Source organism: Chiloscyllium plagiosum, unplaced genomic scaffold (assembly GCF_037043375.1).
Source record: "Chiloscyllium plagiosum isolate Xiang-an unplaced genomic scaffold, Cpla_swu_hap1 HiC_scaffold_4, whole genome shotgun sequence".
NCBI lineage: Eukaryota > Metazoa > Chordata > Chondrichthyes > Orectolobiformes > Hemiscylliidae > Chiloscyllium > Chiloscyllium plagiosum.
The window spans coordinates 144,098,411-144,121,737 of record NW_028270142.1 but is presented as its reverse complement, the minus strand read 5'-3'; the positions used below and the strand labels follow the sequence as shown (position 1 = coordinate 144,121,737).

At 47.3% G+C, this 23,327-nt stretch overlaps 1 protein-coding gene across 5 annotated transcripts in view; it reads right to left on the bottom strand.

The window, feature by feature from the left end:
• znf521 (zinc finger protein 521) overlaps positions 1-22,793 on the bottom strand; it is a 496,625-nt gene extending 473,832 nt beyond the window's left edge. For 3 of the 5 annotated variants that reach the window (XM_043687613.2, XM_087986742.1, XM_087986743.1), the window contains exons 1-2: positions 22,195-22,793; positions 7,945-8,004 (exon numbers count right to left, since the gene is read on the bottom strand). In XM_043687613.2, the coding sequence (XP_043543548.2) occupies positions 7,945-8,004; positions 22,195-22,246 (112 nt within the window). In that variant the 5' untranslated portion in view covers positions 22,247-22,793. The remainder of the gene's footprint in view (positions 1-7,944; positions 8,005-22,194) is intronic. The other 2 variants (XM_087986741.1, XM_043687614.2) reach the window with 2 other exon arrangements.
• Positions 22,794-23,327: the final 534 nt, after the last annotated feature.

Below are 23,327 nucleotides of genomic sequence, written 5' to 3'. Positions count from 1 at the left end.
TGAGATGAAGAGGAGGCAGGAAGACATTCACGTATAAATAAGAGCAGGAGTAGGCCATTCAGCCCTTTGAGCCTGCCCCTTCATTCAATGTGATCATGGCTGATCATCCAACTCAGTCCCCTATTCACAATTTCTCCCCATACCCTTCAATTCCTTTAGTCATAGGAACAAGGGGCAACTAGGGACAGGCAATAAATGCTGGCCAGCAAGCAACAGCAACATCCAAGAGTGAATAAACAAAAACTGTATCTAACTCCTCCTTGAAAACATTCTGTGGTTTTGCTCCCCACTCTCTGGGTGAAGACATTTCTCCACATCTCAGTCCGAAATGGCCCACCCTGTATCCTTAGACTGTGACCCCCCCTGGTTCTGGACTCCCCCCGGTCACCGGGAACATCCTTCCTGTGTTTACCCTGTCTAGTCCGGTCAGAATTTATGACAACTTCCCCCTCCATTCTTCTACTCTCCAGTGAAGATAGTCCTAACCAGCCCAATCAGACCTGCCATTCCCAGGAATCAGTCTGACCAATGGGCCCTAAAGCAGAGTGGACGGATCTTTGATCAGGAAGTGAGGTAAGAATGTGGCTTTATCAGATAAGCCAATCATCCCACTGAATAGCAGAACAGGCCAGAGGGGCTGACTGGCCTCCTCCTAATTTGCACCTTCACACCTGTGCTCATTAACATCTGCATCTATGTGACACCCAGGCTTTCCTTCGGCTGACTGGATCTCTAAAGGACTGTGCAGTGACTCTTCCAGCAAGTGACAGTGAATGGGTCCACATGCCAAGAGAAAGGGGAAGGGCAAAGAGAGAGAAAATGCAGGAGAAACTGACAGCATCTGTGGAGAGAGAACAGAGATCACATTTTGAGTCCGATATGACCCTCCTTCAGAGTCATACTCCAGTTCTGAAGGAGGGTTGCAGGACCTGAAACTTTAATGTCTCCACAGATGCTGCCAGAGCTGCTGAGTTTCTCCAGCATTCTCTGTTTGTGCCAGATTTTCAGTGTCCTCAGAATCTTGCTTTCATTAATAGGTTGGGTTTTTCTCTTGTCCAAAATACACGTAACGTATCTTCCTCTTTCATAAAACGATTCACATGAACCATTCAAAAAGGGAGAGATCCCAGTATGATGGCATGTGATGGGATATTCCCCACTTGCCTGGATGGGGGCAGCTCCAACAACACTCAAGAAGCTGGACACGGTCCAGGACAAAGCAGTCTAGTTAATTAGCACCACAAGCAGCCACTCCCTCCACCCCCGACACTCAGTAGCTGCAGTGTGTACTATCTACAAGATGCACTGCAGAAATTCACCAAAGATCCTCAGACAGCACCTTCCAAACCCACCACCACTTCCATCTAGAAGGACAAGAGCAGCAGATACATGAGAACACCATCCCTGCAAGTTCGCCTCCAAACCCCTCACCAGCCTGACTTGGAAATATATCGCAGTTCCTTCAGTGTCACTGGGTCAAAATCCTGGAATTCCCTCCCTAAGGGCATTGTGGGTCTACCCACAGCACATGGACTGCAGCAGTTCAAGAAGGCAGCTCATCCCCACCTTCTCAAGGGGCAACTAGGGACGGGCAGTAAATGCTGGGCCCGGCCAGCAATGCTTACGTCCTGTGAACGAATAAAAAAATATGTTTGGAGAAGTTGAGACTGTGCTCCACGGAGGGGAGAAGGTTGGGAGGAGATTTGATCAGGTTGTCCACTATCAGGAGGGGCCTAGACTGGGAAATAAGGAGACATAGGTCCCATTGGTGGAACGGTTGAAGGCAAAGATGTAAAAGGATTGCAAAAAAATAGCAATGCTCACACAGGTCACAACAAATCCTTTACCGGGAGGTGGGTGCAATTTAGTTTTGAAAAGAGATTTGAATCATTATCTGAAGAGAAAAGGAGGCCAGCACATTTACAATCAAGAAAGCTGGCCTTTAAGAGGGCACGGTGGCTCAGCGGTTAGCCCCACTGCCTCACAGCACCAGGGTCCTGGGTTCAGTTCCAGCCCCGGGCAACTGTCTGTGTGAGTTTGCACATTCTCCGTGTCAGTGTGGGTTTCCTCCCACAGTCCAAAGATATGCAGGTCAGGTGAATTGGCCAAACTAAATTGTCTATAGTGTTAGGTGCATTAGTCAGGGGTAAATATAGGGGAATAGGTCTGGGTGGGTTACTCTCCGGAGGGTCGATGTGGACTTGTTGGGCCGAAGGGTCTGTTTCCACACTGTAGGGAATCTAATCTGTAATTTATGTTCGGAGGATTGCAGTATAAGGATGCAGAGGGTATGCTGCAGTTATAGAAAACCCTGGTTCCACCCCACTTGGAGCACTGTGACCACACCTGGGCTCCACACCATAGGATGGATGTATTGGCCTTGGAGGGAGTACAATGTAAGTTTACAAATATGACACCTGCACTTTAGGGGTTAAGTTCTGGGAAGAATACAAATTAAACTTATTTTCTCCTGAATATAGAAGGTTAAGGGGTGATCTGTTCAAAGTCTCCAAGTTATTAACAGGGAAAGACAGGGTAGATAAAGATAAACTATTTCCACTGTGTGGAGATTGGATAACTAAGGGAGCAGAGTCTGAGAGTTAGGGCCAGACTGTTCAGGAGAAATGTTAGGAAGCACTTCTGCACACAAAGGGTGGGACAGGTTTGGATCATTTTAAATCTGAGATCGATAAATATTTGTTGAGCAAAAGGTACAGGGATGTGGGCCAAAGCAGACAGGCAACAGATCAGCCATGAATGGGTGGAACAGACTAGAGGGGCTGAATGGCCTACTCCTGTTCCTCTAACAGGCTGAATGCCTTTCTCCTTGGCCATGACCATCCTGTGATTCATTCTGTCTGTCTGTTTTATTTGATTCCCTCGCTCCAAGTCCCTGAGCTGCGTGCAGCTCTGATCTCCTTTCGAACTTGGCTGATTAACACAAGGGCTGGAAACTCAGAAGAAATGGATGCGTGGGCTGGAATTCTCCTGGAAATCCCAGTAAAAGCTGAGTGTCCATCCCCGCGCAGTGGGTGGGTCCCTCCAGAGCCCCCCGTTCCCATGTGCTGGCACCGACAGAGCTGTTGTGGCTGGGAGTTGAGCAACGTTCCTCGCACCAGCACTCACAGCCATCTCTCCCTTCAACAGGAAGCCCCTGTTGGAATGGCTTCCCCCTTTTCCTGTGCAGGAATTTCATTTTTTTTTAAACTTCTTGTTTTTCCTCTTTCCAATTTGGCTCAGAGTCGACACTGTCTGCACTGCTCAGTGGCTGCACTGAAAAAGGTGGGGTTTATAGGAATCTTCCAAGACTGAGAAACTTTGTGCTGTGCTCATTCTGGTTTCGATTCACCCAGGCCCAGACCTGGATTGTCAAGCCCAATGTAGATTTAGAGTGGTTTCTGTCAGCACAGATTCGATGGGCTGAATGGCCTCTTCATGTTTCAGGGAATGTGGGTGTCAGTGGCTGGGCCCAGCATTTATTTCCCGTCCCTAGTTGCCCCTTGAGGTGGTGAGGGTGAGCTGCCTTCTTGAACCGCTGCAGTCCACATGCTGTAGGGTAGATCCACAATGCCCTGAGGGAGGGAATTCCATGATTTTGACAGTGAAGGAACGGCAATATATTTCCAAGTCAGGATGGTGAGTGGCTTGGAGGAGAACTTCCATAGAGTCAGGAGTAGGCCATTCAGTCCATTTGAGCCAGTCCAACCATTCAATAAAGATCATGGCACATCACACACTTCAATGTCCTTTACCCATGATGCACAGCATTGCCATGCACTGAGGTTCAAAGGCTACTGTTTCTGGTGGTCACACCGGTTTTGTTTAGAGTGGTGCTGGAAAAGCACAGCAGGTCAAGCAGCATCCGAGGAGCAGGAAAATCGATATTTCAGGCAAAAGCCCTTCATCAGGAATGAAGGCCTGCTGTGCTTTTCCAGCACCACTCTAACCTAGACTCTGATTTCCAGCATGTGCAGTCCTCACTTTTGCCACACTGGCTTTGTTCCTTTATTGAGACTTTTTAAAATAGTTTGACAGAACGGAGTGACTTTCTCGGCTGGACCAGCATTTATTGCTCATCCCTAATTGCCCCTTGAACGGAGCAACTTGCTCGGCCATTTCAGAGGGCAGTTAAGAGTCAGTCTCTTTGCTGTGGGTCTGGAGTTACGTGTAGACCAGACTGGCTCAGGACAGCAGATCTCCCTCCCTACAGGGCGTCGGTGAACCAGGCAGGTTTTTCCACACAGTTGACAATGTAGTCATCATTATCCTCTTAACTCCAGATCTTTTAAGGAATTCAGTCAGCAGAATTTGAACATAGGTTCCCCAGGATACTGCCTGGGTGTGTGGATTAGTAATCTGCCAATAATAACACTAAGACATCAGTTTCCCAAACAGACTGTAGGATGGATCACACAATCACAGCATTGTTACTGCGCAGGAGGCCATTCGGCCCACTGTGCTTGCATTGGTGCTAGGGGATAGAACCAATCTCCTGCCTTTTCCCCAAATCCCTGCTCATCATTTCTATCCAAATAACCATCCCATGAATGCCTCAGTTAAACCTGCCTCTCCGACAATGCACACCCTAACTACTCGCTAGGCAAGAAAGATTATCCTCATTTCACCCTCATTCGGTTTCTGCCCAGCCTTTCAGTGCCCTGTAAACCACCCAGGCACCACCCACGCTCTCTTGACGGGTCAACCGAGGGCCTGATATAACCAGGAGAGGGGTTACTCCTAAAGCTGCAGTTGGGAAAAGGCCCAGTCTCTCCAACCTCTGCTCATCAGCCGACCTGTTTACTCCCAGCATCAATCCCCTGAACCATTTCCATTGTCTAACCAGATCCACTACGCTCACTATCAGCCACAGTGGCAGGATTGAGCAGTGGGGGGAGATGGAGACGGTCAGTAAATAAGAGAGAGAGGAATCAAGGGATATTGAGCCGCAGTCTGTCGGACAGGCACTTTGACCAAACAGCCCCCAGTTCCTGTGCAGTGCCTCTGACATTATTCTGTTGAACTAATGAGTGACCAGTTCCTTCTGTGCCCCTGGGAGAGGATGCCTCACAGAGGGGACACTGGGTGTTCCCACCAACTGGGACTTTTCTCTCAAGCAGCTGCAGAGAGTCCGCTTCATGGATGTCAGAGAGTGCAAAGGGGTTTAGGAATGAGAGAGAGATGTAGCAAGTATTAATCCAACAGGGATCCCTGTGTGAACCAGGGCTCCAGCTGAAGTAGGTGTACTGAGAACTGTCAGGTGGTGCACTTCATTTGGAAGAACACTGAAAGACAATATCAAATAGGGCAGCAATTCTAAAGGTGCTGCAGGTGCAGAGGGAGCTGGGTGTATATGTGGAGAGAGCAATTACAAAAGAGACACTTTCGAAGCTTTCCATCCTGCAGTTATCAGGACCACATGGCAAGAATGCAAAATCTCAAAGGGAACAACAATTTATATTGCATAAGCAGAGGGTGCCAACTTGGCCAGCAATTGGATTCTGATTGGTGATGCCATGGAAAACGCAGCCAGGAACAATAAACTGCCAAGCCTTTGTTTTAACTGGACAGGTATTCACAAAGGAAGGGAAGGCAGGGTTATAGGGAGAGCCTTCGAGACACCACCCACGCCCTCCACCTCCTCCAAGACTTCCGTTTCCCCGGCCCCCAACGCCTCATCTTCACCATGGATATCCAATCCCTCTACACCTCCATCCGCCATGACCAGGGCCTTCAAGCCCTCCGTTATTTCCTCTCCAGACGTCCCCACCGACACACTCATTCGTTTGGCTGAACTGGTCCTCACCCTTAACAATTTCTCCTTTGAATCCTCCCACTTCCTCCAGACCAAAGGGGTAGCCATGGGCACACGTATGGGCCCCAGCTATGCCTGTCTCTTTGTTGGCTACGTAGAGCAGTTGATCTTCCGTAATTACACCGGCACCACTCCCCACCTCTTCCTCCGCTACATTGATGACTGCATTGGCGCCACCTCGTGCTCCCGCGAGGAGGTTGAGCAATTCATCAACTTCACCAACACATTCCACCCTGACCTTAAAATTTACCTGGACCATCTCTGACACCTCCCTCCCCTTCCTGGACCTCTCCATCTCCATTAATGACGACCGACTTGACACTGACATTTTTTTACAAACCCACCGACTCCCACAGCTACCTGGATTACACCTCTTCCCACCCTACCTCTTGCAAAAATGCCATCCCATATTCCCAATTCCTCCGCCGTATCTGCTCCCAGGAGGACCAGTTCCACCACAGAACACACCAGATGGCCTCCTTCTTGATAGACCGCAATTTCCTTTCCCACGTGGTTAAAGATGCCCCCCAACGCATCTCGTCTACATCCCGCACCTCCACCCTCAGACCCCACCCCTCCAACCGTAACAAGGACAGAACGCCCCTGGTGCTCACCTTCCATCCTACCAACCTTCGCATAAACCAAATCATCTGCCGACATTTCCGCCACCTCCAAAAAGACCCCACCACCAGGGATATATTTCCCTCCCCACCCCTTTCCGCCTTCCGCAAAGACCGTTCCCTCTGTGACTACCTGGTCAGGTCCACGCCCCCCTACAACCCACCCTCCCATCCTGGCACTTTCCCCTGCCACCGCAGGAACTGTAAAACCTGTGCCCACACCTCCTCCCTCACCTCTATCCAAGGCCTTAAAGGAGCCTTCCACATCCATCAAAGTTTTACTTGCACATCCACTAATATCATTTATTGTATCCATTGCTCCCGATGCGGTCTCCTCTACATTGGGGAGACTGGGCGCATCTCCGAGACACCTGCACCAATCAACCACACCGCCCCGTGGCCCAACATTTCAACTCCCCCTCCCACTCTGCCGAGGACATGGAGATCCTGGGCCTCCTTCACCGCCGCTCCCTCACCACCAGACGCCTGGAGGAAGAACGCCTCATCTTCCGCCTCGGAACACTTCAACCCCAGGGCATCAATGTGGACTTCAACAGTTTCCTCATTTCCCCTTCCCCCACCTCATCTTAGTTCTAAACTTGCAGCTCAGCACTGTCCCCATGACTTGTCCGGACTTGTCCTACCTGCCTATCTCATTTTCCACCTATTCACTCCACCCTCTCCTCCCTGACCTATCACCTTCATCCCCTCCCCCACTCACCTATTGTACTCTATGCTACTTTCTCCCCACCCCCACCCTCCTCTAGCTTATCTCTCCACACTTCAGGCTCACTGCCTTTATTCCTGATGAAGGGCTTTTGCCCGAAATGTCGATTTCGAAGTTCCTTGGATGCTGCCTGAACTGCTGTGCTCTTCCAGCACCACTAATCCAGAATCTGGAGATGAGCCACTCCTTCGGAGATAACAATGAAGCTTCTGTGCATGCTCATTTCTCCAAAGCCTGAATTCTCCAGAACAGTGGCTTCTCGAGCAGGAGCAGACCCAGTCAATATCCGTTTAGAGAGAGATTTTGCAGCCTCAGTAACAAGTTAATTTTAGATCGAGTTTAACACAACGGCAGATTTTGTCGATGTAGGTGAGATATTACAGCTCTCCTCAGTCTCAGGTACAGACACACATACACTGACAGATGGAGATGCCAGTCTTGTTAATTTATTGCCACCTTCACTGTGTGTTTTTATATAAAGAAGATATACAAATGACACAGAATAATGCATCAGTCCTCTCTCAGTAATCACTCACTGCTAATTCTGCTGCTGCCTTGTTGTGGAAAAAATTCTCCTCAAAACCTAGCAAAGGTATTTTCATTGCATGAATTCTTAAATTGCCTGAACTCTTGTGTCTGGATCAATTGCCTGTCAGTGCTTTGACACCTGCCATTTAATGCACACAAGCAGATCTCTTCAGTGTCCCTACAGTCATAGGGCAACTCCAACTCTGCCAGTTCCAACTGCAATGATAAATGCTGTCTAATTAGAGATTTAAACATACCACTCTGAATGCTTGCCTGGCCCACAGCAGGATGTAGCTCTTCTGTCTCATTTTCTTCTACTGCAGAGAGAAGTGAAGAAATAAAGAGGCTTTAGTTGAAGTGGGGAATAGACGCCCCTCACTCGTCAATCTTGCATTTACACATTCCATTCTAACATTGATATTCAGCGATGTACCAGGGGATCAGTTGGAAAACGCCTGCAGTACAGAGGACAACCCAGCATTCACAGCCACCCCTCAGCCCGCGCGGTTGGCATGGGAACCAGAGAGAGTTTGATCGGGGTAGGCAATGGGACCCTGCCTCATGTTATGAACCATCGCAACTCCCTTGTACCTCTCCCACTCACCCTGATAACCCTCTTCCCCTGCTTGCAGATTCCTACTCCCTACCTGCCCCGCAATTACATGAACATTCCTGTTCAAGAACTGGAATCATTTAAATCCATGGCTTGCTGGGATGTGGGGGAGAAGGGCTGGTGATTGGCACTGGGCAATACAGTCAGTACGGGTACTCTGGGCTGAATGGCCTCCTTTGGCTTAATTTGTCGATCCTGGTTAATGAGGAGGTAGACGTAGTTCCAACAGTGTACTGTGGGACCTGTGTAAAAGGCAGTTCTTCAAGCTGATCACTTGAGTACGTTTACTCAATCAGGGTTTACACCAATGTACTTATTTTAATCTCATCATTTAGGTTGAAACCCAGTGGGCGGTGGTTGTCCAACGCTGGCTAATAATTCACAAACAAAAACTATCTTTCATTTGGCAGTGAAGCAAGAAAGTAGCCAGGGATGTGTGTGTGTGTGTGTGTGTAAATTAAGTGAAAGACAAGGATGCACACATGACTTTGGAACAACCAGAGATAGTTTGGAGGACAATGCATTGTCGGATTACTCCTGGGAACCTGGTGCCTGGAGTTACCAAAACCACAGCCACCAGATGTTACCGATGGATGGTTTCCAACAGCCCCGGCAAGTTAGCGTTAGGACTATTTTGGTGGCTTATTTTGGCCTCACTCTTTCAGTGGGAAAAGATTGTGGGAAGCAACTGGAGGAGATTGACACAGCAATGATGGAGGAACAACAAGAGTAGGCTATTCAGCCCATCAGGAGTGCACCTACATTCAACATAATTGTGATCAATCTCGGGTCATCAAATCCACTCTGCTGCTCCATCCCCATATCTAACCCACAATCCCCCAGGACACCAACAAAAAAAAATCTGTCCGTCCCAGTCTTAAAGTCTCCACCCCAGAGACTGAGCACACAAAAAGCCCCTGATGTAAAGAATTCACAACCCAATGAGTGAAGAAATGTCACTTCCCCTCACTCCAAAACCCTCAGACTCTCACCCTGATACCATTCTGGATTTCCGCTGGGGAGGGATGGAGGATATGAGCTCTCGGTAACAAACACAGGAACAGGCCCTTCAGCCCATCAAGGTCAGGCAGCATCCGAGGAGCAGGAGAATCGACTTTTCAAGCATAAGCTCTTCATCAGGAATCAAGGCTTGTGCAGATTCTCCTGCCCCTCGAATGCTGCCTGACCTTTTCCAGCACCACACCCTCGATTCTGATCTCCAGTCCTCGCCCTTCGGCCCATCAAGCCTGCACTGACATGTGATGCCTTTTTAAACTAATTTGCCTCTATGTGGTCTATTCCCCTCTATTCCCTGCCTAGTCATTTATTAGTCTAGATGCCTGTTAAATGTTACTGTTGTATTCACCACTTCCTCTGGCAGCACATTCCAGGCACTTACCACCCTCTGTGTGAATAAATCCTGCCTCTCACATCTCCTTTAAACTTTCCTTCTTTTATCTTGAACCTACGTTCCCTAGTAACTGACATTCCTACCCTGGGGAAAAAAACTCAAGACTATCCATCCTACCCATGCCTCTCATGATTTTGTAATCTCAAATGGTTTACAGTGAGGTCACCTCTCATTCCTCTCAACTCCCAGGAATATCAACCCACATTTATTCAGCCACTTTTCAAAAGACAACTCCCGATCCCACTCTCCCAATGCCAGGACATCCATCCTTAATCAAAATAAAACTGAAAACTGTGGATGCTGGAAATCAGAAACAAAAACAGAAATTGCTGGAAAAGCTCAGCAAGTCTGGCAGCATCTGGAGAGAGAAATCACAGTTAACGTTTCAGGTCCAGAGACCCTTCTTCAGAACTGTTCTGGATCTAATTCTGAAGGGGTGGGGAGGGGGTCATTGGATCTGATTTCTCTCCACAGATGTGTCAGACCTGCTGAGCTTTTCCAGCAATTTCTGTTTCTGTTTCTGACATCCTTCCTTAAGTATTCAGACTAAATCTGCCGACTCACCAAAACCAACTTCTTTAATGTTGGATTGCAATCCCCTTGCAATAAAGGCACAGTGTGTTTGCGATCCCCTCTACTTTTCATTATAAAGCTCGCACCTGTAAGAGCTGTCGACAAATCTGTCTGACCACATCCTCGATATCCAGCAGGGGAGGGGTAAGGGAGGCAGAGGCTTACAAAATACAGAGGCTGAATTAAAAGGGTGCTCAGTATGTAAATTCAAAATCCTTGCTGAGATACTACAATTCAATAGGAAGATGTTTCCATGGGCAGGAGAGACTAGGACCTAAGGGCCCAGCCTCAGAGGGATGATCCTTTAGAATGGAGAGGAGGAAGGGCTTCTTCAGCTGAACTCATAGCTGCAGAGGGCTGTCCTGGCCAGGTCTTCAGAAAGAGATAGATAGTCAGGGGATGAAGGGTTATGGGGAGTAGGCAGGCAGAAGCGATTGAGGAACATATCAACCATGATGGAATGGTGGAGCAGACTCGATGGGCTGAATGGCCTAATTCTGCTCTTATATATTATGGTCTTGTTCAATATTCATCTCTTATTCAAATTGGAACTTTTCTTCACCTCTTTTCAACTTAACAGGTGGCTCAGGGACAGTACAGTTCAGACACTGCGACAAAGCTCAGGTGATGCAGTGAGAGGCTTCACTGTACCTGCAGCTGAACCGGAATTCCAAAGGGTCCCCACAATCAGTCAGTCACTGGGTTACACCTTCCTTTACCGACTGGTCTGAGCTGGGAGGGCTTCACTGCTCGGCCCATCAGGGACCATTCGGCCCCTCAAGTTCGCTCCACCGTTCAATGGGATCATGGCTGATCCAACATTCCTCATTTTCCGGCCCTTTTCCCATAATCCATTGTTGCCCTACTGCTCACAGAAGAATTCTGAAATCTTTTAAAGTGACTACATACTGTAAGGCTCACATTTCCAGACCCACCTTATGGAAAATACAAGTAAGTTAAAACTTAGAGGTTCTGTTCTTAGGCTACAGGGCATAGAAAAGAAAGACTGAGATAGTACTATTCAACTTTTACCACAAGACAATGTGCCCTTAAATAAAGGTCTGGTTAATAAATGGACCTCTCTTAACAGTGTTAATACAGTGACTATAAGACCATAAAGACACAGGAGCAGAAATTAGGCCATTCAGCCCATCCAGTCTGCTCCACCATTCAATCATGGCGAATAAGGTTCTCAACCCATTCTCCCGTTTTCGCTGCGTAACCCTTGATCCCATTAACAACCAAAAACCTACCTGTCTCCATCTTAAATATACTCAGTGACCTGGCCTCTGCTACCTTCTGTGGCAATGAATTTGATACATTTCCCACTCTCTGGCTGAAGAAGTTCCTCCTTATCTCCATTCTTGCAGAGGAGATTTACTAGGATGTTGCCTGGTATGGAGGGAAGGTCTTACGAGGAAAGGCCTTACGAGGAAAGGCTGAGGGACTTGAGGCTGTTTTTGTTAGAGAGAAGAAGGTTGAGAGGTGACTTAATAGAGACATATAAGATAATCAGAGGGTTAGGTAGGGTGGACAGGGAGAGCCTTTTTCCAAGTATGGTGACGGCGAGCGCGAGGGGGCATAGCTTTAAATTGAGGGGTGATAGATATAGGACAGATGTCAGAGGTAGTTTCTTTACTCAGAGTAGTAAGGGTATGGAATGCTTTGCCTGCAATGGTAGTAAATTCGCCAACTTTAAGTACATTTAAATCGTCATTGGACAAACATATGGACGTACATGGAATAGTGTAGGTTAGATGGACTTCAGATTAGTATAACTGGTTGGCGCAACATCAAGGGCCGAAGGGCCTGTACTGCACTGTAATGTTCTATGTTCTTAAAAGGTCTTCCCTTTACTGTAAGGCTGTGCCCTTGGTCCTAGTCTCTCCTACCAATGGAAACATCTTCCCAACATCCACTCTGTCCAGGGCATTCCGTATTCTGTATGTTTCAATCAGGTCCCTCTCATCCTTCTAATGAGTATAAATCCAGAGTCCTCAAACATTCCTCACATGTTAAGATTTTCATTCCTGGGAACATTCTTATGCATCCTTCCCAATTTATGGAGCCCAAAATTTCTTACAATACTCCAAATGTGGTCTGACCAGAGCCTTACAGAGCGTCAGGAGTCCATCCCTGCTTTTATATTCTAGTCCTCTCAAAATAAATGCCATCATTGCATTTGCCTTCCTAACTACTGACTCAACCTGCAAGTTTACCTTGACAGAATCCTGGACTAGGATTCCCAAGTCCCTTTGCACTTCAGATTTCTGAATTTTCTCCCCATTTAGAAAATAGTCTATGCCTCTATTCTTCCGACCAAAGTGCATGAACTTCCATTTTAAAACTGCGTATTTTAAACAGTGGAAAATAATTCAACGAATCTACATGCATGATGATGCGATTTGGAAAACTTTTGCTTTATTTTTAGGTGGGACATGGGTGTCACTGGTCAGGCCAGCATTTATTACCCATCCATAACTGCCCAGAGGTCAGTTTAAGAGTCAAACATGTTGCTGTGGGTCTGGAGTCACACATAGACCAGATTGGGTAAGGATGGCAGATTTCCTTCCCTGAAGGACATTAGTGAACCAGATGTGACTTCAGAGCAAGTGACAATGGTTACAACTTATCTTTTTATGCCAGATTATTGTTGCATTCAAATGCCACCATCTGATGTGTGGGATTTGATCTCATGTCCTCAGAACATTAACCTGGGGTTCTGGATTACTAACACAAACACACAGAGAACACTGGAGAAACTCAGTAGGTCTGGCAGCATCTGTGGCGAGAGAAACAGAGTTAATGTTTCCAAACTCAGCCCCACTGTACTCCTTATTCACACACGACTGTGCGGCCAAATTCCGCCCCAACTCCATTTACAAGTTTGCTGACGTTGTAGGTCAGATCTCAAACAACAATGAGACAGAATACAGGAGAGAGATAGAGCGCTTAGTGGCATGGTGTAAAGACAACAATCTCTCCCTCAACATCAGCAAAACAGGAGCTGCTGATTGACCTCAGGGAGCAGGGTGGAGGGCACACCCCTGTCTGAAGCTGAGATGGAGATGGTGGATAGCATCAAGTTCCTAAGATCACCAACAATCTGTCTTGATGAAGGGCTTTTGCCTGAAACGTCGATTCTCCTGCTCCTCGAATGCTGCCTGACCTGCTGTGCTTTTCCAGCACCACTCTGATCCAGACTCTGGTTTCCAGCATCTACAGCCCTCACTTTTGCCTAACAATGGTCCACCCATGTCAACGCTACAGTCAAGAAAGCACAACAACGTCTCTACTTCCTCAGGAGGCTAAGGAAATGCAGCATGTCCACAATAACTCTGACCAATGTTTACAGATGCACTGTAGAAAGCATCCTATCCGGATGTATCACAGTGCGGTACGGCAACTGCTCTGCCCAAGATCACAAGAAACTGCAGACAGTTGTGAACACAGCCCAGTCCATCACACAAACCAGCCTCCCATCCACTGACTCCATCTACACTTCCCACTGCCTCGGGAAAGCAACCCAACATCATCAAAGACCCCACCAATCCCAGTTATACTCTCTCCCACCCTCTTCCATGGGGCAGAAGATACAAATGTTTGAAAACACATAACAACAGAATCATGAACAGCTTCTGCCCTGCTGTTACCAAACCTTTGAACAGACCTCTCAAATGTTAATTCTGATCTCTCTCCCTCTGTGCATCTTTTCTGTGGCTGCGACACTGTAGTCCGCACTCTGTTCTGCTACTCTGATGCACTTTATATAGTATGATCTGCCTATACAGCACACAAAACAACACTTTTCACTGTGTGTCGGTACATGGGACAACAATAAAATCAGAAGAACAATTTGCCAAACCGAGAATAGAGAGATAGTGACGACTGCAAATGCTGAAGAGTCAGAGTGGGTACAGAATTCAGATTAGATTCCCCACAGTGTGGAAACAGACCCTTTGGCCAAACCAGTCCACACCGATCCTCCGAAGAGTAACCCACCCAGAGCCATTTCCCTCTAACTAATGCACCTAACACTACGGGCAATTTAGCATGGCCAATTCACCTGACCTGCACATCTTTGGACTGTGGGAGGAATCCAGAGCACCCGGAGGAAACCCACACAGACACGGGGAGAATGTGCAAACCCCACCCAGACAGTCACCTGAGGCTGGAATCAAACCTGGGACCTTGGTGCTGTGAGGCAGCAGTGCTAACCACTGAGCCACCATGCCACCCAGGTGGAGTTCAGCTGGAAAAAACACAGCAGGTCAAGTAGCCTCGGGGGGGGAGTCGACATTTCAGATCAGAACCTTCCATCAGGGGTAGGGGGAAGGGGGATGAGAAATAAATACAGGGAGGGGGGGTGGGGCTGAGGGAAAAATTGGTTGGGATGGTGATAGATGGATGGAGGTAGGAGGTGGTCAATGGGAAGGGGGAAGCAGATATATGGGAAGGAAGGTGGACAGGTAGGGTGAGGTTAAAGGGGCAGGATAGAGAGGGAGGGCTGGCAGAGTGGGGAGATTCGGAAGCGGGTGAATTCTATGTTACAGCCGTATGGTTGTAAGCTCCCGAGGCGGAAGTGAGGTGTTCCCCATCCAGTTTGTGTCTGGTGAAGGTGGCCCAGGATGGACAAGTCATCAAGGGAAGTTGAAATGGCTGGAAACCAGAAGGCGAGGTTGATTGGAACGTTCGGATCCCTCAACCAGTCCCCAAGTTTGTGCTCGGTCTCCCCAATGTAGAGGAGACCACATCGGGAACAACTGATGCAATAAATCAGGTCAGAGGAAATGCAGGTAAATCTCCGCCAGACTTAGAACGATCCTTTGGGGCTTTGGGTGGAGCTGAGGGGGAAGGTGTGAGGGCAGGTTTTGCACCTCCTGCAGCCGGAGGGGAAGGGTCACAGTTGAGACTGGGATGAGGAGGAATCTCTTCATTTAGAGGGAGGTGAAACTTTGGAATCCTCCACGCCAGGGGTTTGTGGAGATTCAGTCATCGGGGTTTTGTTCAAGAAGTAGGTTTGTGGTTACTAATTATCCCCTGGGGGATGCTTGATGTGTAAAAGTTAGGCCTGAAACAAACATTTACAGAATGAAGGAGGAGGCTTGTAGAATCAGACAGCCTTCCGCAAACACCTTGCGTTCTCCTCACATTGTCAGATACCTTGAGAAATTACTTTGTTATTATTTTTTTAGTGAGACTGAAGCTGAAACAGACACAAACTCCAGGCTCAAACCCAACCAGGCAGACTGGACAGTGGCTGGTTACGTTACTTGCCCACAGTGTAATGGATAACAGCCTGGTTTGCATTTCAATAGCGCCTGCCCCTGCCTCAGGCCATCCCTCCATTGAAGTGCTCATGTAGACAAACACCGCCCGCCAATTCACAAACGCAGCGAGCTCCCAGAATCAGACCATGTCCCGATCATCGCGAATCCCCAACACTGGCCAGGCCACGGAATAGGAACACCTGCTGCTCTGCCTCCAGTAAAGCGGTGGCACTGGGATCTTACACATCCACCTGAGAGGGCAAACACACCCACCTCAGCTTAGTTTCTCATCTGAAAGCTAACTGCAGACACAGCTGAGTAGGGAGTAGATGGCTGAACTTGGGAAGGTCCACAAAACGCTGAGTATTTGTATTCACTCCCAGGACATGGGCATCACTGGCTGGGTCAGCATTTATCGTCTGTCCCTAGTTGACCCTTGAGAAAGTGGTGGTGAGCTGCCCACTGCAGCCCATGAGTCCACCAATATTCCCACCCATGGGCAGAAGAGATCAAAACAGAACCATCTCACTATGCATGCAGCACAGCAACATTGAAGCAGTACAGAAACACGATGACTCTTTCTCTAAAGAGCTCATCTATGGCCTTTGCCCCCTCCTTCCACCACTCTCACAAACACACACACGCAGACACATATATTGACACATATACACACAAACATAGGCACAAAGACACACACATACACATGCACGGATAAACGCACAAGCAAACACACACACAGACACAGCACAAACAAACACACACACAGGCACGCAGATATACACACAGACAGACACAGATATACACACGCACACATACATATATACAGACATATACACACACAGTGACACATATGCAGACATGAAGATACACAGACACATGCGGACACAGGTATACACAAACACACGGACACATGTACACACGTACATGGACACAGACATTTACATATACGCATATACAGATACACAGACATATATACACACAGACACATATACACACATATAAACAAACAGACACACACACACACATGCAGACACACAGACAAAGACAAACAGACAGACACACACTGACACACAAACACACACATATACACACGGACACATATACAGATACACACACACACAGACACAGATACACACAGACACAGATACACACAGACACAGATACAGATACACACAGACTCCCACCCAGGTACACAACCACCCAGATAGATACACACCCACACACTCAGATACACACAGACACACACACCCATATACTCACACACCCACACATACTCAGATACACCCACACACACACACAGATACACACGCACACCCAGAAACAGATACACACAAACACATTCACAGACACACAGATATACACACCCAGATAGATACACACACCCAGACCCCCAGACACACACACCCAGATACAGATACACGCACACACACAACAAACACAGTAGTGTAGCTGGCGACAAGCTTATTTTAAAGAACACCAACATATGGAAAAGGGGCTAGGAGTGGGATGTAGGGGGTATGTTCCATCATTCAAAGGGTTGTTGTAGCACAGTGGGGTTACATTCCTGGGCTGGAATTCCCATGCCCTCATCTAATAGCCTGGGGCCATGGGTTCAACCCCCACCATGGCAGTACGTGGAATTAAAATTCAGCAATTTTTATCTTTCACAGGAAGTGGGCATCGCTATCAAGAATTTGTTGCCCCCCCATAGCTGCCCCTTGAGCTGACTGCCTTGCTCGGCTGTTTCAGAGGGCAGTTAAGAATCAAAGATAATATTCCATCAAACGTGAACTTATAAAGCTTCTTTCAATGGCAGTCATCAACTGCAAGAAATAGTTAATAGTTCACTCATATCAGATACAGATGGACCTGCCATTCCTTACGGCTGGTCTAGTCTATACAAGGCTGCAGACCCATAGCAATGGCATTGACTCTGAACTGCCCTGAGAAACTTCCAAGCAAGACACTCAGTCACAGGCAGCTCTCCATCACTTTCTCCAGGACAGTTAGGTACAGGGTAACAATTGCTGGCCTGACCAATGAGTTCCACAGCCCATGGGAGAAGAATACAAAAATATCTATTTTCAAGTTCAACTGTCTTGCACCTTACCCTGCTGTTCCTCAATTCGCTGTAAGGGTATTTAAGTGTCAGACCTAAGGGGTGGATCACACCAATGGATTGGTAAGATAGAGCTATACAGTCATAGAGATGTACAGCTCGGAAACAGACCCTTCGGTCCAACCTGTCCATGCCGACCAGATATCCCAACCCAATCTAGTCCCACCTGCCAGTACCCGGCCCATATCCCTCCAAACCCTTCCTATTCATATACCCATCCAAATGCCTCTTAAATGTTGCAATTGTACCAGCCTCCATCACATCCTCTGGCAGCTCATTCCATACACGTACCATCCTCTGTGTGAAAAAGTTGCCCCTTAAGTCCCTTTTATATCTTTCCCCTCTCACCCTAAACCGGTGCCCTCTAGTTCTGGACTCCCCGGCCCCAGGGAAAAGACTTTGCCTATTTATCCTATCCATGCCCCTCATAATTTTATAAACCTCTATAAGGTCACCCCTCAGCCTCCGCTGCTTCAGGGAAAACAGCCCCAGCCTGTTCAGCCTCTCCCTGTAGCTCAAATCCTCCAACCCTGGCAACATCCTTGTAAATCTTTTCTGAACCCTTATATTGAAGGATTAATACAAGTTACCAACAGGAAGAGCTAGCAGTCCTGTCAACACATGGAAAAGGTGTGTCTGAGAATATTCAGCACCTCATCGAGAAGATTATAAAATTAAAAGGAGTGTTGTTACAATTATATAAAGGTAGTGGTGAGATGACAGCCGGAATATTGTGTCCAGTTTTGGTCTCCTTACTCGAGGAAGGATGTGGTGGCACTGGAAGCAGTTCAGAGGAGGGTCACTGTATTGATTCCAGGAATGGAAGAAGCAGTTGATCAGTTTGGGCTTGTACTCGCTGGAGTTCAGTAGAACAGGGAGGGCGGGGTGGTTTGGGGAATCTGATTGAGGGGATTGATAAAGTGGTTACTGAAAAGCTGTTCCCCTTTGTGGGACAGTCTCAAACATGAGGTCATAGGAACACAGTGAGAGGAGGTGGGTTCAAAACTGGGATGAGGAGAAATTACTTCTGTCAGAGGGTGGGGAATCTGTGGAACTCTCTGCCCCAGAGTGCAGTGGAGGCAGAATCCATCACCAGATTCAAGAAAGCAATCAAATGTAGAATGCAGCTCAGAGGCATGTTTGAACAAAATGCAGGACAATGTGCACCCAGCCTCCTGGGGGTGAATTTAACCTCTCCAACTCAGTGCCTGCTCTCAAGACATTTCTGAAATCTTCTACCATCAGCCACACCTTTGACCATCTGCCCTTAGGTGCCTGGTTTGGTGGGACACTATACCCATCGAGCATCTTCAATCAAAGATTTGTGACACGTGGTATACAGGAACACAATAACAAGAGGCGGCCATTCAGCCCCTCCACTCTATTTGACCTGGATCATGGCTCTTCTGTGGCCCGCAGGTGCTACATGAATGCAAGCTTGCCTCAGTACAATCCAGAAACACCCGGCATCGATGGGAGAACAAAAACAAAAGGAACACGAGAAATTGAAGCCAGTGAGTTTGGATCTCTTCTTTCTCTGAAGAGAGGAAGGAAGCATTTGTTCCTGAGACCTCAAAACAAAACCATGCCGAGAATCCGCTCACAAATTCCCGGTATTTTTTCCATTTTTGGTGGGGGGGGGGGGGGGTTAGAAATCAGTTGGATTGAGGGTGGCCTGATCCACAAAGAATTGTTAAATCCAAATGTAAAATCCAGCATTTCCTCAGCGCTGCCTCCTGCTCAGAAGCTGACCCACAGCTTTGCTCATTAGCGACTCACAGCCAAACAACACTTCCATCTCCCACACTTCAGCTGGCTCCTGTTCATTTACCATTAGCATGGTCTTTCTAACACAGCTCACACTTAAATATAGACACACCAGCAACGGAACAGATCCAGCTTGCCTTTCAAACAGGAAGGAATTCAATGTTAACCACCTGGATCTAGAGGTTGAGAATGGTTGGACAGTATTTATCAGCACAGATCAGGCAGCATCCGAGGAGCAGGAAAAAAAAACGACATTTCGGGCAAAAGCCCTTCAGGAATTCATTCATTCCTGATGAAGGGCTTTTGCCCGAAATGTTGATTTTCCTGATCCTTGGATGCTGCCTGACCTGCTGTGATTTTCCAGCACCACTCTAATCTAAATTCTGATCTGCAGTCCTCACTTTTGCCTAGTGTTAATCAGCTAATATTTCAAGTCTAGGTGACTGTTCATCAGCATTTATCCTGTCCCCTCCACACTTCAGTTCTGATGAAGAGTTATCTAGACTTGAAACCTTATCTTGCTCTCTCTCCATGGATGCTGCCTGACCTGCTGTGATCTCCAGCATTTGTTGTTTTCAGTACAGATTCCAGCATCTGCAGTAATGTGCTGCTGAACAGTATTAATGCTACAGATTCAGAGCATTGACTTGTCTGCATCTGCCAGCCCTTGCCCCCTCCACCACCCCCCCCCCCATCACGCACACAGGGTTTTCAATGACAATTAATGCACCAATCAACATTTCTTTTGCCATAACTGATTAAAAAAGAATTCAAAATCTCTGCACTCTGACTGCAAAATCTCCCTTCCAGCCAAACTGAATGTAAGTTTCATTTGAAAGGGGGAAGAGAGTGATGAGGGATCACATCCTTGATCAATTATGACTTTAGTCCCAATCTCTGTCTCTCCTAACGCTGTTCAAACCAGAGAGAGAGAGAGAGGGAGAGATTCATTTTAAAAAAGCATGATGTGGGTAACATGTCGGATTCCTCAGAAATCGATCCTCTTTATGATTTCCTCACATCCCACAGTCGGTTTCCCACCTCCCCCCTCCCCTTGAAACGTCCCAAACCGGATAAACCGACTCAGAGATTAGCTCCTTCCACACAATATTCAGCAGCGGCTTCCTCCTCGATTATCTTTGCAATCTCTCACATCCAAATACCAAACTCCTAAATTCTGCCAATCGGACTCTGAGAGTCGCATTCTCTGGTCTTTTATGTAGCAGTTCCCCTTCATCGCTCCGATGTTATCTTGCGAGTGTGTGAGAGAGTCTTAAATGGTCGTGACAACACACACAAAAAAAGTCAACATCTGAACAGAGAGAGAGAGAGAGAGAGACAATATGCAGAAACTGACAGCTCGCTGCCACACTCTGGAAACGCTGTTACTGAGACTCTCTCTCTCTCTCTGATCAAGTGAATCCGACCGGGATCCTGCTTTAAATTTGTTTAAATTTCTTGTTGCTTAAGGATTCCTAAAGACCAAAGCCCATGTGACTCGGCGCTGAGTGAAACTTTGTCGCAACATTCCTTCACACCCAATACACAGCGTGTCTTAATTAGCCAACAAACACTACCTCAGCTAAAGAGGTAAAAACACTGATGAAGGGCTTTTGCCCGAAACGTCGATTTTGCCTGTCCTCGGATGCTGCCTGAATTGCTGTGCTCTTCCAGCATCACTGATCTAGAACTACCTCAGCTAAAGCCAAACGAAAATACACTGTACCTCAGCTAAGACCAAGTGTAACACTCTGTCTTGGTGAAGACCAATTGTAACTCTGCATCTCAGATAAAACCAAATGCAATATGCTTTCTCCGTTCAGACCAAAGCTAACACTCAGTTATTAACTAAGAATAAACGAATACAGTGATCTCAGCTAAGACTAAATGTAACATTGTCTCTCAGCTAAGATCAAACGAAATACATTATCTCAGCTAAGACTACAGAAGTAAGACAATGTATCTCAGTTAAGACCAAATGTAACATTGCATCTCAGCTAAGATCAAACGAAATACTGTATTACAGCTGAGATTATAAAAAAGACACAACATTCCAATCACCTGTACATTAGTTAAAGCCTAACTGCAACACACTGCATTTCAGTTAAAAGCAAAATGCAACAACACGATCTCCGTTAAGACCAAAATCTAACCTGTTCTCTTAGTCAACACCCCAGTACACTGTATCTCTTTAACAGTAAAATGTAACCCATTGTATCGGAGCTAAAACCCAAGTCTTGCTGCATCTTAGTTACCACCCAAACGCAACTCAAGTCTAAATCCCCCCCCCACTATCACAACTAAAGTGCTACCGCTCCCCGGAGCAGTCTCTCACACAAGGAACAAGGGGAAGGGGGTGGGGAGGGGGCTTCTGGGGGCTATGACTGCACTCACCCCACCCCATCCTCCCCCCCCCCCCCCCAGCTCTCCCAGGCCAACATCGAGCCCGCGGTACTAGCCCGGCCGGGGCTACGAGACCCTGTCCCAGTCCCAGGGACCAGCAGACTCGGTATCAGATGGGGGAAGAAGAAACACACTTTCCAAAACCACCAGCCCCTCCACCACCCACCGCACCTCCCCACACATACAACCCCCCCCCCCCCCCCCCCCCCAACCACCTCCCCTCCCCACAAACACAGCCCACCCACCCCCAGCCCCAGCAGCTGTTTTTATCAATGTAACTTTTCATACATTCAAGGGGCCGGTGAGAAGGATTGTTGTTTGCGGATTAAGTGACGGTTCTGCTTTACTTACCTTTCAGAGATCTGGGCTTCGCTTGTTTTCGGCGAGACATCCTAAAGGGCATTAAACAGCCCTTCTTCAAGACTTGGGTCTGGGGTCCTTCCTGTGCACTCTCTACTAAAAGCCCCCTAGACACGTTAACAGCTCGCTCCCCTCAATAAAATGTTGCTTTCTCTCTGTCTCTCTCTCTCTGTCTATCCCACAGAATTAAAATAAACAGTTCATTGTCTTGTCCACTCGTTCACACTCTCCCAGAGAGGAAAAAAAATTAAGCAGCATCCAGGAAAATTAAGTAAAAGCGTCAGAAGACTGTCTTAAATCTGTAAATTCCACCATCAGAATTGTAGCATTTCTTGTACCCTCGCATTGGGAAGGGAATGCACTACAGGGAGTAAAAAGAAATTAAAAAATCAAACGTATTTAAAATAAAAAATATAAACTGGGAAGCTTACATTACTTTTTTTGCTGCATTCTAAAGGCTACAGATCTTTTTTTTCCTTACGGGGAGGGCTAGTTATTATATACATTTTTAAAAAAAATTCCTACTGGAATCAGAGCTTGTTAAGGGTTCTAAGTCTTCGCGTTCAAGTGGAAGCGATTCCCCCACTCCCTCCTCAACACAAACCTGCAAAGTCTTGGACTGCGCTGTCGCTCCGGTAGTCCACATAATAATGGAAAATTTAAACAAGGCCCCAAACCCATCAGGATAGCTCCAGTGGGGGGGCCTTCCCCACAGGGACACGCACTGTACGTAACCACTGAGGAAATCATTGTCAGCTTCAGAGTGCACGCCTTGCTGCATATGATGAATTCTAAAGCCATTAGCAAGATCTGGACTTCTGGATTTGCCGTCCCCATCAAAAACTCCGGATCTGGAGCCTTTGTGCTCTTAACTGCTCGCTGCTGCAGCCGCTGCTCCTGCCTTGTTTTGTATCCCTATCCCCCCCCCCCCCCCCCCTCTCTCTCTCTTCCCACTTTGCAAAAGGCATCTTCTGAAGCTGTACTCTTCCCCCTTCTGGTTGGTACTTGCAATGTGCAAGTCCTGTATTTTATCCCTGCTCCAACTCAATTCAGGAATAAATATCCTTTCTCATAAAAAAAGGATTATTTGTCTTTGATTGTTTTGCTGCTGGTGTACTTTCTTT